Source organism: Harmonia axyridis, chromosome 2 (genome assembly GCF_914767665.1).
Source record: "Harmonia axyridis chromosome 2, icHarAxyr1.1, whole genome shotgun sequence".
NCBI lineage: Eukaryota > Metazoa > Arthropoda > Insecta > Coleoptera > Coccinellidae > Harmonia > Harmonia axyridis.
This window is the reverse complement of record NC_059502.1, coordinates 51,495,409-51,512,063: the sequence shown is the minus strand read 5'-3', so window position 1 is coordinate 51,512,063 and position 16,655 is coordinate 51,495,409. Positions and strand designations below refer to the sequence as shown.

Sequence of the window (16,655 nt, the reverse complement as noted above, 5' to 3'; positions counted from 1 at the left end):
ATTTTGACTCAATTTTAGTATCAGTTTGGACCTAATCTCTAAGCTCTAGAGGAAGCTCTTTATATTTTATATTTTTTTTACTTTGTAAAATTAAGGTCTAACCCAAAAGATACATTCTTCTTGCATGAAAAACAAATTATATATATACCGACATTTGAGTTGAGGTATTCTTGTTTTTGAATATTCCATTTCACTTTAGAATGCATATCTAATCAATGGCCGACAAACATTCATTTCCCAATGTGTGTTATGAATATTACAACAAAATAATACTTTTCAAATACATTTCGAAATTCCTAACAGTAATTTTTCAAACTTTAGATTCAAGTTATTTTTCACATTTTGTGACGGCGACTTTCTTCGGATTGTTGATTGTTTGCTATTTCTCTTCTATATTACCTCGGGCGCCAATTGCGATAGGTTTTATAAGGTCGCAATTCCTTACGTCGCTCACTATTATCGACCCTGGGTAGCTTTTAAACAGTTGGAGAAGGGTTCGATTCAATCTAAGGTAAGAGCGATTGACCAGTGTTGATTTATTTCGCTAAATGGCAGTAAATATCTATGAGATAAATAAAAGACACCCTGACGAAACACACTATATTTAACAATATCCGTTCCCTTATGTACAACACCAAATTATATACAATGCTATCCTATATATACAATAATGCAAAAGGCTACTAAACACCAAAAGCAAATATTTACAATGCAACACGGTACGGAACGAGAAATAAGCGAGGTGAGCAGGTGACGTATATCAAGCAGCAGAAATGAGTAAGCAGTGAGCAGGCAAATTGAGCGATGATAAAAACGGTTAAGTGCGGACAAGCGTGGAAAGCATGCAGATTGGCGTGTGAAATGCAGTCTAATAAGTCAGATAGGACTACCTATTCTGTGTTCCGTACGGTCCGGTTCGATACCTCTTTATTAGAAACAGCAAGCCTGAACAATATCTTCGAATCAGGTCTTGTATCGGCGCATCCACCAAAAATGGATATTAAGTCAGACTGGGCAGGGTGACTCACCGAAATGACCACGGTGATCAGTGAATCGGAAATAAGCGACCCCTCTCCACAAGATAAGGAATTCCGTCTGGTGGTCCCAAATAAGAGTTGCTCGCAATAAGGGACCCGACACACGGATTCCACTTGAGAAAGTTGGGTCTTAGAGACAGATTTCAATCAGGGTACTCGTCGGCACATCCACCAAAATAAATCTCAAGTCAGACTGGGCAGGGTGTCTCACCGAAATGACCACGGTGATCCGTGAATCGGAAATAAGCGACCCCTCTCCACAAGATGAGGAATTCTGTCTGGTGGTCCCAAATAAGAGTTGCTCGCAATAAGGGACCCGACACACAGATTCCACTTGAGAAAGAAAGATCTAGGAAATAAATTTCGTTTGGGGTATACTCTGGCGCATCCACCAATTCTAGACTCGAGTCAGACCGGACAGGGTAATTCGCCGAACAGGCTGCTGTGATCCGGAGATCGGAATTAAGCGACCCCTCTCCCCAAGATAAGGAGTTTTGCCTGGTAGTTCCAAATAAGAGTTGCTCGCAATAAGGAACCGGACAGACAAACTCCACTTGAGAAAGAAAGATCTAAGAAATAAATTTCGTTCAGGGTATACTTTGGCGCATCCACCAATTCTAGACTCGAGTCAGACCGGACAGGGTAATTAGCCCAAAACACCGCGGTGATCCGGAGATCGGAAATTAGCGACCCCTCTCCTCAAGATAAGGAGTTCTGCCTGGTAGTTCCAAATAAGAGTTGCTCGCAATAAGGAACCGGACAGACAAACTCCACTCGAGAAAGAAAGATCTAAGAAATAAATTTCGCTCAGGGTTTACTCCGGCGCATCCACCAATTCACGACCTGAGTCAGACCGGACAGGGTAATTAGCCCATAAGACCACGGTGATCCAGAGATCGGAAATTAACGACCCCTCTCCTCAAGATAAGGAGTTTTGCCTGGAAGTTCCAAATAAGAGTTGCTCGCAATAAGGAACCGAACAGACAAACTCCACTTGAGAAAGAAAGATCTAAGAAATAAATTTCACTTAAGGTATACCTCGGCGCACCCACCAATTAACGTCTCGAGTCGGACCGGACAGGGTAATTAACCTCAAAGACCGCAGTGATCCGGAGATCGGAAATAAACGACCCCTCTCCCCAAGATAAGGAGTTTTGCCTGGTAGTTCCAAATAAGAGTTGCTCGCAATAAGGAACCGAACAGACAAACTCCACTTGAGAAAGAAAGATCTAAGAAATAAATTTCACTTAAGGTATACCTCGGTGCATCCACCAATTAACGTCTCGAGTCGGACCGGACAGGGTAATTAACCTCAAAGACTGCAGTGATCCGGAGATCGGAAATAAACGACCCCTCTCCCCAAGATAAGGAGTTTTGCCTGGTAGTTCAAATAAGAGTTGCTCGCAATAAGGAACCGAACAGACAAACTCCACTTGAGAAAGAAAGATCTAAGGAATAAAATAAATTACAAATAAATCACACTCGGAAAGTATCGATGGAACACAGGAAAGTCACCGGTAATACAGACAGGAATAAAACGGTTCTTACCAACCCTAAGAATTTCCCACCTCACTACACGAACTCAAATTCTTTTCGTGTACGTGCCAAATTCACGAATCTAAAATACGGCACTAAAACTTCCAACGTTCAAAAGAAAAATTGCAAATTAAAAATTAAACTCTAAATTGTTACTCAAGGAAAACCACAAAACGATCCGCTCAATAACTATGAAAATATATAGCTCGAAGACGCCGACAGGAGTAAATCGGAAAATATCTTAATACTTCGAAGACACCGGCGAGAATAATCCTCCTTTTCCGAAATACTTCACTTGTAATCTCGGTTGGAAGGGGAAAATTTCGAGTCTCAAAATCGGCGGTGTGAATATGAAAAACGAACGACAACATGTAAAAAAGAACATATTGAAGAGATAACGTCTGTAGCTGTGTCGCACGGAAGTTTTTATACATAGGATGATATTTTGAATTGCATCGTTATATTTTCATGAAATAAATAAATCAGAAATTATTCCAAATGAAAATTTCTGAATTGAACGAAAAATACCTTCACTGCTCTCAATTAAAATTTTATTTTCACCTACTCATATGACTGGTAGAATAATGATGGAATTCTAAACCTGGGGCAAATTATACTGGGTGATTCTAATAAAATAATTATTGAATTCTAAACCTGGGGTAAATTATACTAGGTGATTCTAGTAAAATAATTCTGAATTCTATACCTGGGGTGAATTATACCGGGTGATTCTAGTAACGAATTTCACTTCGTTACAATTTTAATGGGCAAAATTTTAACATCACCTGTTGCATTATGACCTTCGAATTATAGAACAGCCTGTGTATTATGAGATTTTTTGGTAGTAAACTCTATGACACTCGATACATATTTGTCAGGGCCCCCGCAAGGGTCATCAACGCCCGCGTGCCGAAAATATTTTGGCGCCCCGTAAAGGGGGGAAGTGAAGGAAAACGTCGCACGATAATCGGAAACAAATTTTCAGTTTTTGTTAGGAATTTAGTGTCGAAGGGTTAAAAAAACTATCAGCAACCTTTATTGAATGCCTTAAGAACTTCATGCTGTCAGTTGTTACATAATAATTTTTTAAATTTTTCATTATTTTTTTCAAGCATTCGATTAAAAACGCATTTGATTTTAATTTTGTAATGAAATTACAGAGGTTTCAAAACCTGAGCTTTATTCTTCTTTAAATTATTCATAAATATATAAACCAAACAATAAACAAGTAACAAATAAAATATTCCATTATAGGATCGAATTAAATGGATGGTTTTCTAGATTTGGCTGCTGCGAATTCTTTTATAATATCATAAAAATCAATTTTATCGAGTATCTCTTGCTTTATAGCTAAAATGGCCAAACCAGATAATCAGTGGCAACGCCAGCTTTCGAAAACAGGGGTGGCCAAGAGGGGGCCAGATTTTTTTTGGGGGGGCCAAAGTAAAGCGAAACTAATTCTGCTAATTTTTTAGCCTTAGTATGTCACATTTTAGGGTGGGCCAGAAGAATTTTAGGGGGGGCGGGCCCCCGATCTGAAGCACATATCTTGTTCCTGTTATAATAATTCATTTTTGGTAAAGGTGAAATATAATTTTTTTAGAATGTCAAACGTCTACGAACATTGAATAAATAATACAGATCCAGGAAGCATGTAAAAAAAAATTAAGTGTAAGATGGTGGCTCCAGGTTACAAATTCAAAATATCAAAGTCGATTCGATTTTTTCACGATTACAAACAATACTTTCCCATTTGAGGGAAATAAAAATAATATTATGGTATCTAGGAATGGGCTAATTTAGGATGTGCACCATTTTAAACAGAAAAAATAAAATAACGAATTTTATAGACCTAATGAAATGCAAATGCTGTATGTGGATAGGTACTTACCATTTCATAAAATTTAATTTAATCACAAAAAAAAAAACGGTGAAACAAACCACAATTACACAAAATACAAATCTTTTCAATTTTTAATTATCTGAGTATTTTAATTTTTTGCGTCTTGACCCTTAAACGTTTCGAAATGAAATAAATATTATTTGGATTACGATGCCTTCTGCTGTTATAGCGTAGCAAGCAGATTTTGGTAGTTTCAGAAATTCTCCGTAACCTGTAGTATTTTTCTACACAATCATGGTGTCGTAAGCAATTATCAGTAATTCCCCTGGCTACAAGCTATCGTTTCGGTATTTATGATTGTTTATGTTAACCATATGCGTGTGTTAGTGATAATCGAAGAAATGGTGCCCGCCGTCCGGTGCAAGTTGCCCATAAAGAAATCCCGTACCGGCAAAGGGATGATTATTTATGATTTATTTACTCGAAAAGAATCGTATAATTGCAATCTGTGGCCGAGGCTATTTTATACCGATTGCGACATTCGGGAACTTGCATACATTTAAAAAAAGAAGTTTGGATGTGTAATAGATGTCTTTGCACGTTGAAAATTGTTGAAAAAATTAAAAAAAAACTTTTTCAAAAACATTTGGTCCTTCGGTTTTTCATGCGGTCTATAAGAGATTTTGGCGCCCGCATGCGGTGCACGTGTTGCACGCGCGGTTGCGGTGGCCCTGATATTTGTGGTGTATTAATATTAACGTCGATACGTTCAATACGCCTTCCATAAAATTATAACAGATGAATCTTTGAAACTCATAGTTTAAGAAATAATAGGTGCCTACCTAGGTTCTTGAAAAAATTGGACTCACCTGAGGTATACCTCTAGGGGCAGGAGGAATTCCTATCAATTCAAATTTCCCCAATAGGTTGTTATCTTTCGTCATTGATCTTTCTCCTTCGTAGACTTGGATCAGAACACCTGGTTGATTATCAGCGTATGTCGAAAAGATCTGAAATAAGTAGGAAATGAATTATCCTCCAAAATTATTTCATTAATAAATTTTGTGTATGTTAAGATTTTTCATATCTTCAAGTCTTCCATAGTGTGATTAAACACAGGGGTGAGGAGTTTCAGAGAACTTTTTTCCTATGAACTAAAGGTACCTTTATATTAGTTTATTTTCTGTGCATGTTTTTCGTGAAAACCGATTGAAATGATTTTATACGGTGCGTACAAATTCAAAAATTGTTAATAATTCACATATGGCGACCAGACAAAACCGAAACAAAAATATATCGTTTTTCAGAGTTTGACGAGCTTGTTTCAGACAAACAGAAAAGTATTACTTGAACTTAATGAGTTGATCAGTGGAGTAGCTAGCTGTTATTTGCAGGAAGAGGCGAAGAAATGCCAAAATGCAAAAAGATAATAATAATTAAATTTCTTTATTTCCAATGAAAAATATAAATCTTAATAATAATGCATGATTTGAGAGAAATGATTTCACAAATATAAGCAATTTCAAAATATTCTGCCAATAATATAGCTCTGACATTATTAAAACATGTTTAACTTTGTTCCTGAAAATTTTGAATGCATTCAAAATCATTTGGTGATTTATTGAAAGCTCCTATACTCATGTATTCATGAAATTTTTCTGTTAAGGATACCCTTTATGCATAAAAATATATTCAAAAGAACTTGTGTTGGATACATTCTCATTTTCCTTCTGCTGAAAAGAGTATAATAAGAATATTGAAGCAAAAATTGACATTCTACATATTATTTTTTTTCTCAATATTTCGATAAATACGCATTGGCGAATTGGCACTACGTAGTTAGTTGAACATTCATAGTATTAGTGAATTTTTTTTTCATGAGTGTGTAGTGTAGCATTCTGTTTTCAGATAAAAGAATCAACAACTGTAATAACTTGCATTAATTCTGAAACCATCTGTTAGGTTGCAATCGATTGTTTGGATGTTCTCTGTTAACGGAACGTGAGCATTGAATTGCTTGTTTAGAAACAATAATTGAATCAATTATGTGAATGAAGTTCCACATTTCACAACTTATCTCTTTTGATGATTTGCGTCAAAGCAATTGAGCATTATTCATGCCTATTTTGAACACCCTTTAACTTGGAAATCAAAGAAAAAGAAGTGGACGTGAGCCAGTCCCGATGGAGTCATATCAAAGAACCAAATTGTCTTCATAATTACCAATAAGAAAAAAATAGTCCAAGAAGTCACTGTATTGAATACCTAGGTTCTCCATAGGGAGTGATATTAGAGCTGTTCGTTCAAAAATCATTCTGCGCATATAAGTGAAACAAGAAATTTTAAAGTTAGTTCGAAATTCGGTGAAGAGAAAACCAATAACAGCCCTAAATGCAGATCAATATTGTCGACTCCTTTAAACAAATTTGGCGACTCTCGAGAATACACAGGAAGAGAAGGTGGATATTGAAAAAATGAACAATCAAATAGAACCTAATAGCAATAATGAGAACGAAAAGTGGTTGCCAGAAAAACAAACATTGAAAACTGTGCAGCTGATGGAAAAAGGTAGAGATCGGAAAACGAGCACTCAACAAACGCGGGACAGTTGAATCAACTAAATAAAGAAATAAATATCTTAGACTATTAGGAGATATATGAGACGACAAAAAACGGAAGAAATACTCGGAGCAATTGAAGATAATGCTGGGACAAGGGTACTGAGAAAACGACTTTCAATTGGAAGGAAACAAATTGGAAAGATCTATGATGATCAACAACAAATAAATAGAAGATTATGCTTTCTGTAAATAAATTCTATGAGAAATTGTATGAGGATGATGAGATCTCAAATAAATAGCAATAGGCAAAGTATTCCAGTATAAAAATGATGTATCCGATGACATCCCAGATATAATCATAAGCGAGCTGAAATATAGTTTAAAAACATGAAATACAACAAATCGCCCGGAGATGATGCTGTCACCGTTGAACATATTGAAATGAGAGGAACTGTGCTTTACTGCTTTGAAAGTTATTATATTGACTATTTAATGCATGTCTGAGAAATTGTACAACACCAGCAGAATGGAAGAAAGTAGAAAGCTATTGACGTATAGATACATAAAAAGTGGACTTAGCAAATATCCAGAATAGGGCTGGGACTTTTTCGCGTTTTTGTATTCGAATATTCATTCTTAAATTTATTTGATTATTCGAATAATTCATCAAAACAAATATTCATGCTTGATAATTCATGAATAGTCATGAATATTCAACTATTCGTTGAATATTCAACGAGTATTCATTGATTATTCAATGATTATTCAGTGATTATTCAATGATTATTCAGGGATTACTCAATGAATATTCAGTGATTAATCAATGAATATTCAGTGATTGATCAAAGAATATTCAGTTAATATTCAGTGATTATTAAACTCATGTTTTAATGAACCATTACAATCCGTGCGTTTTGATCAGTGAATATACTCTTGGCGACGTGGTATAATCGTTTTAGTTTTCGCCTCTCGCTACATTGCGATCATTTCCACAGTAACGTAATTGGAATTTCGTCAAAAAAAAAAAAATTTAAAGACGAGCTCAGTGAAATGTTATTGAATTTTTCAAAAGGCAGCGCTACCATTATAGTTCTATTAATAAATAAGAAATTAAAAATTGTATTTATATTTTGATTATACGAACTTCTTCAATCGACGTATTTCGCGAAACACCACTCTAGTTTCGCTCTCGTTACTCAGTGTATAATCGAATATTTTTATGCTCTTATTATATTATAACTGTTTATTCAATGAATATCAAGTAAATATTCAATGATTATTCAGTTAATACTTATCCAAATATTCTACTCAAAAAACCTAGCCACCTAGATCTTCGTTGATATCTAGCAAAAAATATGCATGAATATTTAACAGATCTATTTTACGAACAGGTAATACTGAACAAAGTTCACTATTATTGATGTATAAATGATAAAATGTTCGTTATTCTTGGAAAATCGGGAGTACTCTAGTTTTACCGAAAAAATTGTCATATTTTTATAATCAAATTGTCGTTTGGTAAATGCAGAAATTATTTTTACATGACAACGTACAAAATACAATAGATCTTTAAATAGACTCGGTAAAACCTTCGCCAAGACAATACAATCCACATAGACCCATTACAGGTCTACAGGCACAAAAAGAATGATCGAGCGGATTCTGAGAACATCCTTCAAGAATACACTTCATTTGAATTATATGAAATTTTCGAAAAACTTTGTTTTCTGATTCAGTTTTGTTTGGGGGGGATGTTACTCCAGACTCCAGTTGATGTGTGTACATTTTTAGACCTCAGATTTAAAAGATAGATTCGTCGGTTCGCAGTTCAGAATGAAACAATATTTGACCACAGAAATAGAAAATTGAGAAATGTCTAGAAATGACAATGCATACGGAATAATTTTAATAAGTTTTTAATAATTTAAAACCAAATTCTGTAATGCAAAATTTGGTTTTAAATTATTAAAAACTTTTTTACATAGACAGAATAATACATAAGAACCACCATAAAAATTCTGATGATTGAAATTTGAACATAACAACACTGTTTTGAAAAATTATTAAATAGTTTTATTTAGGTTGTGACGGCGACTTTCTTCCGATTGTTGATTGTCTACTATTTCCCTTCTATATTACCTCGGGCGCCAATTGCGATAGGTTTTATAAGGTCGCAATTCCTTACGTCGCTCACTATTATCGACCCTGGGTAGCTTTTAAACAGTTGGAGAAGGGTTCGATTCAATCTAAGGTAGGAGCGATTGACCAGTGGTGATTTATTTTACTAAATGGCAGTAAATGTCTATGAGATAAATAAAAGACACCCTGACGAAACACTCTATATTTAACAATATCCGTTTCCTTATGTACAACACCAAATTATATACAATACTATCCTATATATACAATAATGCAAAAGGCTACTAAACGCCAAAAGCAAATATTTACAATGCAACACGGTACGGAACGAGAACTAAGCGAGGTGAGCAGGTGGCGTATATCAAGCAGCAGAAATGAGTAAGCGGTGAGCAGGCAAATTTAGCAATGATAAAAACGGTTAAGTGCGGACAAGCGTGGAAAGCATGCAGATTGGCGTGTGAAATGCAGTCTAATAAGTCAGATGTGACTACCTATCCTGTGTTCCGTACGGTCTGGTTCGATACCTCTTTATTAGAAAAAGCAAGCCTGAACAATATCTTCGAATCCGGTCTTGTATCGGCGCATCCACCAAAAATGGATATTAAGTCAGACTGGGCAGGGTGACTCACCGAAATGACCACGGTGATCAGTGAATCGGAAATAAGCGACCCCTCTCCACAAGAGAAGGAATTCCGTCTGGTGGTCCCAAATAAGAGTTGCTCGCAATAAGGGACCCGACACACGGATTCCACTTGAGAAAGTTGGGTCTTAGAAACAGATTTCAATCAGGGTACTCGTCGGCGCATCCACCAAAATAAATCTCAAGTCCGACTGGGCAGGGTGCCTCACCGAAATGACCACGGTGATCCGTGAATCGGAAATAAGCGACCCCTCTCCACAAGATAAGGAATTCTGTCTGGTGGTCCCAAATAAGAGTTGATCGCAATAAGGGATCCGACACACAGATTCCACTTGGGAAAGAAAGATCTAGGAAATAAATTTCGTTTGGGGTATACTTTGGCGCATCCACCAATTCTAGACTCGAGTCAGACCGGACAGGGTAATTCGCCGAAAAGGCTGCTGTGATCCGGAGATCGGAATTAAGCGACCCCTCTCCCCAAGATAAGGAGTTTTGCCTGGTAGTTCCAAATAAGAGTTGCTCGCAATAAGGAACCGGACAGACAAACTCCACTTGAGAAAGAAAGATCTAAGAAATAAATTTCGTTCGGGGTATACTTTGGCGCATCCACCAATTCTAGACTCGAGTCAGACCGGACAGGGTAATTCGCCGAAAAGGCTGCTGTGATCGGAGATCGGAATTAAGCGACCCCCCTCCCCAAGATAAGGAGTTCTGCCTGGTAGTTCCAAATAAGAGTTGCTCGCAATAAGGAACCTGACAAACTCCACTTGAGAAAGAAAGATCTAAGAAATAAATTTCGTTCAGGGTATACTTTGGCGCATCCACCAATTCATAACTCGAGTCAGACCGGACAGGGTAATTAGCCCAAAACACTGCTGTGATCCGGAGATCGGAAATTAGCGACCCCTCTCCTCAAGATAAGGAGTTCTGCCTGGTAGTTCCAAATAAGAGTTGCTCGCAATAGGGAACCGGACAGACAAACTCCACTTGAGAAAGAAAGATCTGAGAAATAAATTTCGCTCAGGGTATACTTCGGCGCATCCACCAATTCACGACTCGAGTCAGACCGGACAGGGTAATTAGCCCTAAACACCGCGGTGATCCGGAGATCGGAAATTAGCGACCCCTCTCCTCAAGATAAGGAGTTCTGCCTGGTAGCTCCAAAAAAAAGTTGCTCGCAATAAGGAACCGGACAGACAAATTCCACTTGAGAAAGAAAGATCTAAGAAATAAATTTCGCTCAGGGTTTACTCCGGCGCATCCACCAATTCACGACTCGAGTCAGACCGGACAGGGTAATTAGCCCAAAAGACCACGGTGATCCAGAGATCGGAAATTAGCGACCCCTCTCCTCAAGATAAGGAGTTTTGCCTGGTAGCTCCAAAAAAAAGTTGCTCGCAATAAGGAACCGGACAGACAAATTCCACTTGAGAAAGAAAGATCTAAGAAATAAATTTCGCTCAGGGTTTACTCCGGCGCATCCACCAATTCACGACTCGAGTCAGACCGGACAGGGTAATTAGCCCAAAAGACCACGGTGATCCAGAGATCGGAAATTAGCGACCCCTCTCCTCAAGATAAGGAGTTTTGCCTGGTAGGTCCAAATAAGAGTTGCTCGCAATAAGGAACCGAACAGACAAACTCCACTTGAGAAAGAAAGATCTAAGAAATAAAATAAATTACAAATAAATCACACTCGGAAAGTATCGATGGAACACAGGAAAGTCACCGATAATACAGACAGGAATAAAACGGTTCTTACCAACCCTAAGAATTTCCCACTTCACTACACGAACTCAAATTCTTTTCGTGTACGGGCTAAGTGTCAAATTCACGAATATAAAATACGGCACTAAAACGTCCAACGTTCAAAAGAAAAATTGCAAACTAAAAATTAAACTCTAAATTGTTACTCAAGAAAATCCGCTCAATAACTATGAAAATATATAGCTCGAAGACACCGACAGGAGTAAATCGGAAAATATCTTGATACTTCGAAGACACCGGCGAGACTAATCCTCCTTTTCCAAAATATTTCACTTGTAATCTCGGTTGGAAGGGGAAAATTTCGAGTCTCGAAATCGGCGGTGTACCTATGAAAAACGAACGACAACATGTAAAAAAGAACATATTGAAGAGATAACGTCTATCGCGTTGTCGCTCGAAAGTTTTTATACATAGGCTGATATTTTAAATTGCATCGTTATATTTTCATGAAATAAATAAATCAGAAATTATTCCAAATGAAAATTTCTGAATTGGATGAAAAATACCTTCACTGCTCTCAATCAAAATTTTATTTTCACCTACTCATACGATGGTAGAATAATGATGAAATTCTAAACCTGGGGCAAATTATACTGGGTGATTCTAATAAAATAATTATTGAATTCTAAACCTGGGGTAAATTATACTAGGTGATTCTAGTAAAATAATTATTGAATTCTTAACCTGGGCTAAATTACCGGGTGATTCTAGTAACGAATTTCACTTCGTTACAAGGTATTGATTTATTTATTTAATTATTTTTTTTTAGATAATAGCGTTTTCTGCTCGTTGCACTGGTGCGCACTGATTCACCAGGACAAGTGTGCACTGAGTGCAACCTGTGACGTCATTCACTTTTACGGGTTGCCCGAGAAATGACATTTGAAATTGACAAATGAAGCTGAAAACGAGTGTCTTCTCAGTGCACTTTTACCAGAGAACTCTCGCGACGTTTCACACACAAACACAACAATCAAACCCTAAGTTTACCATAATTTAATAATAATAAAAATACAAATACCTAATGATGGAAACCGAAAATTCATTGCCAGGTAAGCATATTAGTACCTATTATTATGGATAAAAATTGTATATTGAATAAAAAAATGAGATAGATTCAGACAAAATATAAATTAATGAAAAAAAATACAAGCAACTGTTTACTCAATTGGGTTCAAATAAATTTCAAGTGTATTTTACAACAAACTACGAAATAATTCAGATTTAAATTAATTAATTTTAAATTATTTTCTTCAATGTCTTTTTCATGCAGTCCTGTTTTATTGTTTCTAATAATAATTCCTATTCTAAGCTTCAATTCCAAACCCTTTAGTTTTATCACCTTTACTTTTATATATTTCAAAACTTAATTTTTACTATCATTACAAACATAACAAACCATCTATCATTTATAAATCTTAATATCACGTTTGAAACCGAGATATTTTACGAAATAGATGAATTAGAAATTTTGATCGAGAAAATTCCATAACACTAGTAGAGTACCTGAAACAAAATTATTATTAGATAAGTACGAGCAGTACTTATCTTTGGTTGGGCCTATGAAAAGATTTAGGTCTAAAAGAGCAAATTGTGATAGATGTTGAAAACCTTCTGCAGATAAAAAAACCGATGTACAGTGCGAAAACAGATATAAAACTATTTTGAAAAAAAAAAGGAATAGAAAAAAAAAATAGATATTCCTTATGAAGAGGAATTTAATAAAATTACCGCTCAAGATGATAGTGAAGAGCCAGAGATGATGAGAGGGTCTGAAAAAACAATATTCAAGTCACACAATGTTTCTGAAAACAAAAATTCTTAAAAGAGACACCTCGAAGAAAAATTTGAAGAAAAAAAGCCAAAAAAGAGCACCACTTGAAGATGAAGATGATTCTGAAAACTCTGCACATTAAGTGAATATCTCCATATTCGCACTGGAAATGAACCAGGGCATAAGCAGAAAATGTGAACACTGAAATAGTGCGCACAAAAAACGTAAGCGGAAAACGACACACTCGATCAGTGCAGCACTAGTGCGCACCAGTGCAACAAGCAGAAAACGCTATAAGTTATTATTGTAGTTTATGTTGTAGCCCTCTCAGAGCCCTGGATGAATACTATAAAATAAAGTAGAAACTAGTTGGCCTTTTTCCCAAAAGCTGATTTTGTGAGAAAAATTCTTGACCTAGAAACCTGTGAGAATTCACTCAAAAGTACTAACCTTGAAGGCTTTCCACGGCGAAAAACGTAACCACCTACGCTTAGCTGATGACATAGTACTGGTGAGACACAAATGATGCTGTATGAGCTGAAACGAGCCTCAAAGAAGGTTGGTCTGAGGGTAAACACTTGCAAAACTATGAATCTTGATTAACCTCGTAGCAAGTTCAAATTAAGCTCTCGACAACCATACAATAAAACAAATAATATTCTCTTATAAGTATCTAAGCCACAAAATTCATTTGGGTAGAGACAACCAATATTTTGGGTTGTGAGGAAGAATTGGACCAACTTGGGCAGACTCCGAAAAATTTTAACTAAATCTTAAGATAAGATATTCCGGTCTACCTTGAAAGGAGATTCTCCAACGAGTGTATCTTGCCTGTGCTGATATACGGTGCCGAAACTTTGACCTTAACAAGGCGCAAAGTAAATAAGATAAGAGTTATACAGAGAGATTTTATTTTATTGAGCAACTTAACAGTATAAGGCAGATGATTGAATAATGTTATGACCTGATATACTGGGGAAGTTTCATATTTGGTTGTTGCATGTGATGGAATGTACAAAGTAGCATTATTTCTGGTAGAGTAACCATGAGTGTAGGACGACATGGAAGCGATTGGAAGAGGCCTATGTCCAGGAGTGGACTCAAACGGGCTGAAGAAGAAGAAGAAGAAGAACCATGAAAACTGGATAATGTTACCATTAAGTGTTCATGTTCCTTGATATAGGCTAAACATCTTTAAATATATAGAGAAAGTAGCGTTAAAATCTTATGTTAACGAAAGAAAGGCCTACAGGAATCACGTGGATGTAGGTGGAAAATCAGACGCATAATTCTCTTTTGAATAACAAACATCTTTTTAGAATCGACAGAGTTACCTCACAACAGATTTTTATAGTTCATATGACTATATACCAAGCTAAAGTAAACAGATATAACCGACTGGAATGGTAATGAATTATTTATCCTACTAATCGCATAGAAGGAACTACACAATTTTTTGCAAACAGCATCCACATGGAAATTCCAACTCAAAGAACTGTCCAGATGAATACCTAGAAACGTTATAGTCTCTTTCGAGACAACATCTTGGTCGAGGCATCGAATAACTAATCGATTATTATTAATATTTCTGATACTGAAATAAATGCATTCGGTTTTGTTTGAATTGAGAATGAGCTTATTTGAACGATACCAATTTACCAAATTGAGAATCAATGTATTGCAAAGCTTAGACAGCTCCTCAAGACTCCGAGCCGTGATCAACACTGACTTATCATCAGCAAATATAATCATTAATTCGGATATAATGTGTTGAGGTAAGTCATTAATGAACAAAAGAAATAGTAACGGACCAAGGACCGAGCCCTGAGGCACTCCCAAATCGATATCAAATTTCTCTGACCAACATTTATCTACTCTAACAGTCATCCACCGATCGGTAATGTAGCTTAAAATCCACTGGAAAATCCATACGTTAGTGAATCGATGTGTCGAATTCGATGTCAATATTGAATTAAGATTACCTGCGAATGTTTGATCGGTATCGTGGAGTTTCTGGAGATGATCGTGGTCATGACACCGCCGGCAGTCTCGATGCCAAGGGACAACGGCGTCACGTCAAGAAGCAGAAGATCAGCCACGGTTTCGGACTTGTCTCCGGACAAGATGGCGGCTTGGACTGCAGCCCCGTACGCCACTGCTTCGTCTGGGTTTATGGACTTGTTCAGCGCTTTGCCCTGGAAGAAGTTCTGCAGCATTGCTTGAATCTTAGGGATGCGGGTGGATCCTCCGACGAGAACCACTTCGTTGATCTGCGAACGTGTGAAAATTTGAGAGTGCAGTATCGTGAAAAGAATAAAATACAATGAAAAAACATTATGGAGACTGAAATGGAATATGGATGTTAATGTGCTTTCATAGAATTGTCCGAACTCGAATAAACAGGGGTTCATAAATTGGAGGAACATGAATGAATGAATGTTTTCGAGATATAGGGTGTCCTACAGGTAGTCCTACTTTTTTATGATTATACCAGTTCATCGAATTTTTGTTAATCTTCGCTATAGATTGGGTAAGAAAAGTATCAAAACCTATACTTATTGATTCATCACAGCTTACTAACCGGATATTTCTAATAATTTAGATTTTCCTAAGGATTTCTAGAGAATCATTTGAATTTTTTATACGAAATCGATTGCAGATACGACAATACTACAAAAGACTAAAAAAGTGTAGTACTAGACCAACGTTTCTATTTATGAGAATTGTTTGAATTTTTTTTTCTCCAAATTGGTACCAGATACGACAAAACTACAAGAAACCAAAAAGTGTGGTACTGGATCAAAGTTTATTTTCAAATCACTATCACTGGTCCACCAAAAAAAAGTTGTGAAGGAAGAAAACTTGTATTGTTCCAGAAAAAATATCACCCTTTAGATAGACATTCAAAATTAGCATATCATGCGACGAGAATTTTCAATTGGGATATCTATGCTAAATTCAAGTGGAATATCTTGTAAAGGGAAGGTGCTATGAGAAAAAAAATTGAAAAAATCAAAAACTTGAATTAAACTTCAACAAAAGCGTTTGCAGATCCGTTTTCATGGGACTTTTTTCTTAAAATGGTCCGAGGAATCTTCATCGTCATGTTCCTTCGTACCTCCAATTCAGGAACACCCTGTACACAGGATTTTCCAATAAGAATATCCCGCTATCTGCGTAGTGTTCTTTGAAATTAGGCATTCCTCAAACGACATCGACCGTATTTTTCATAAAACCCCAGACTTAAGACTCAAATATGGAACGATACATGCTTCAACAACTCGTTGATTTTGTTAAAATTCACTACAATAATGATGAAAATTCAGTCACAGTGCGCAAAACTAAAGTTCTTTTGGTT

The 16,655-nt window shown here is 36.4% G+C and overlaps 1 protein-coding gene across 2 annotated transcripts in view; it reads right to left on the bottom strand.

Moving 5' to 3' along the window:
- Nucleotides 1-16,655, bottom strand: part of LOC123672953 (heat shock-related 70 kDa protein 2-like) — a 57,309-nt gene that overhangs the window by 17,932 nt on the left and 22,722 nt on the right. For both annotated transcript variants that reach the window (XM_045607320.1, XM_045607319.1), the window contains exons 5-6: nt 15,280-15,567; nt 5,286-5,426 (exon numbers count right to left, since the gene is read on the bottom strand). In XM_045607320.1, coding sequence (XP_045463276.1) covers nt 5,286-5,426; nt 15,280-15,567 — 429 coding nt within the window. The remainder of the gene's footprint in view (nt 1-5,285; nt 5,427-15,279; nt 15,568-16,655) is intronic.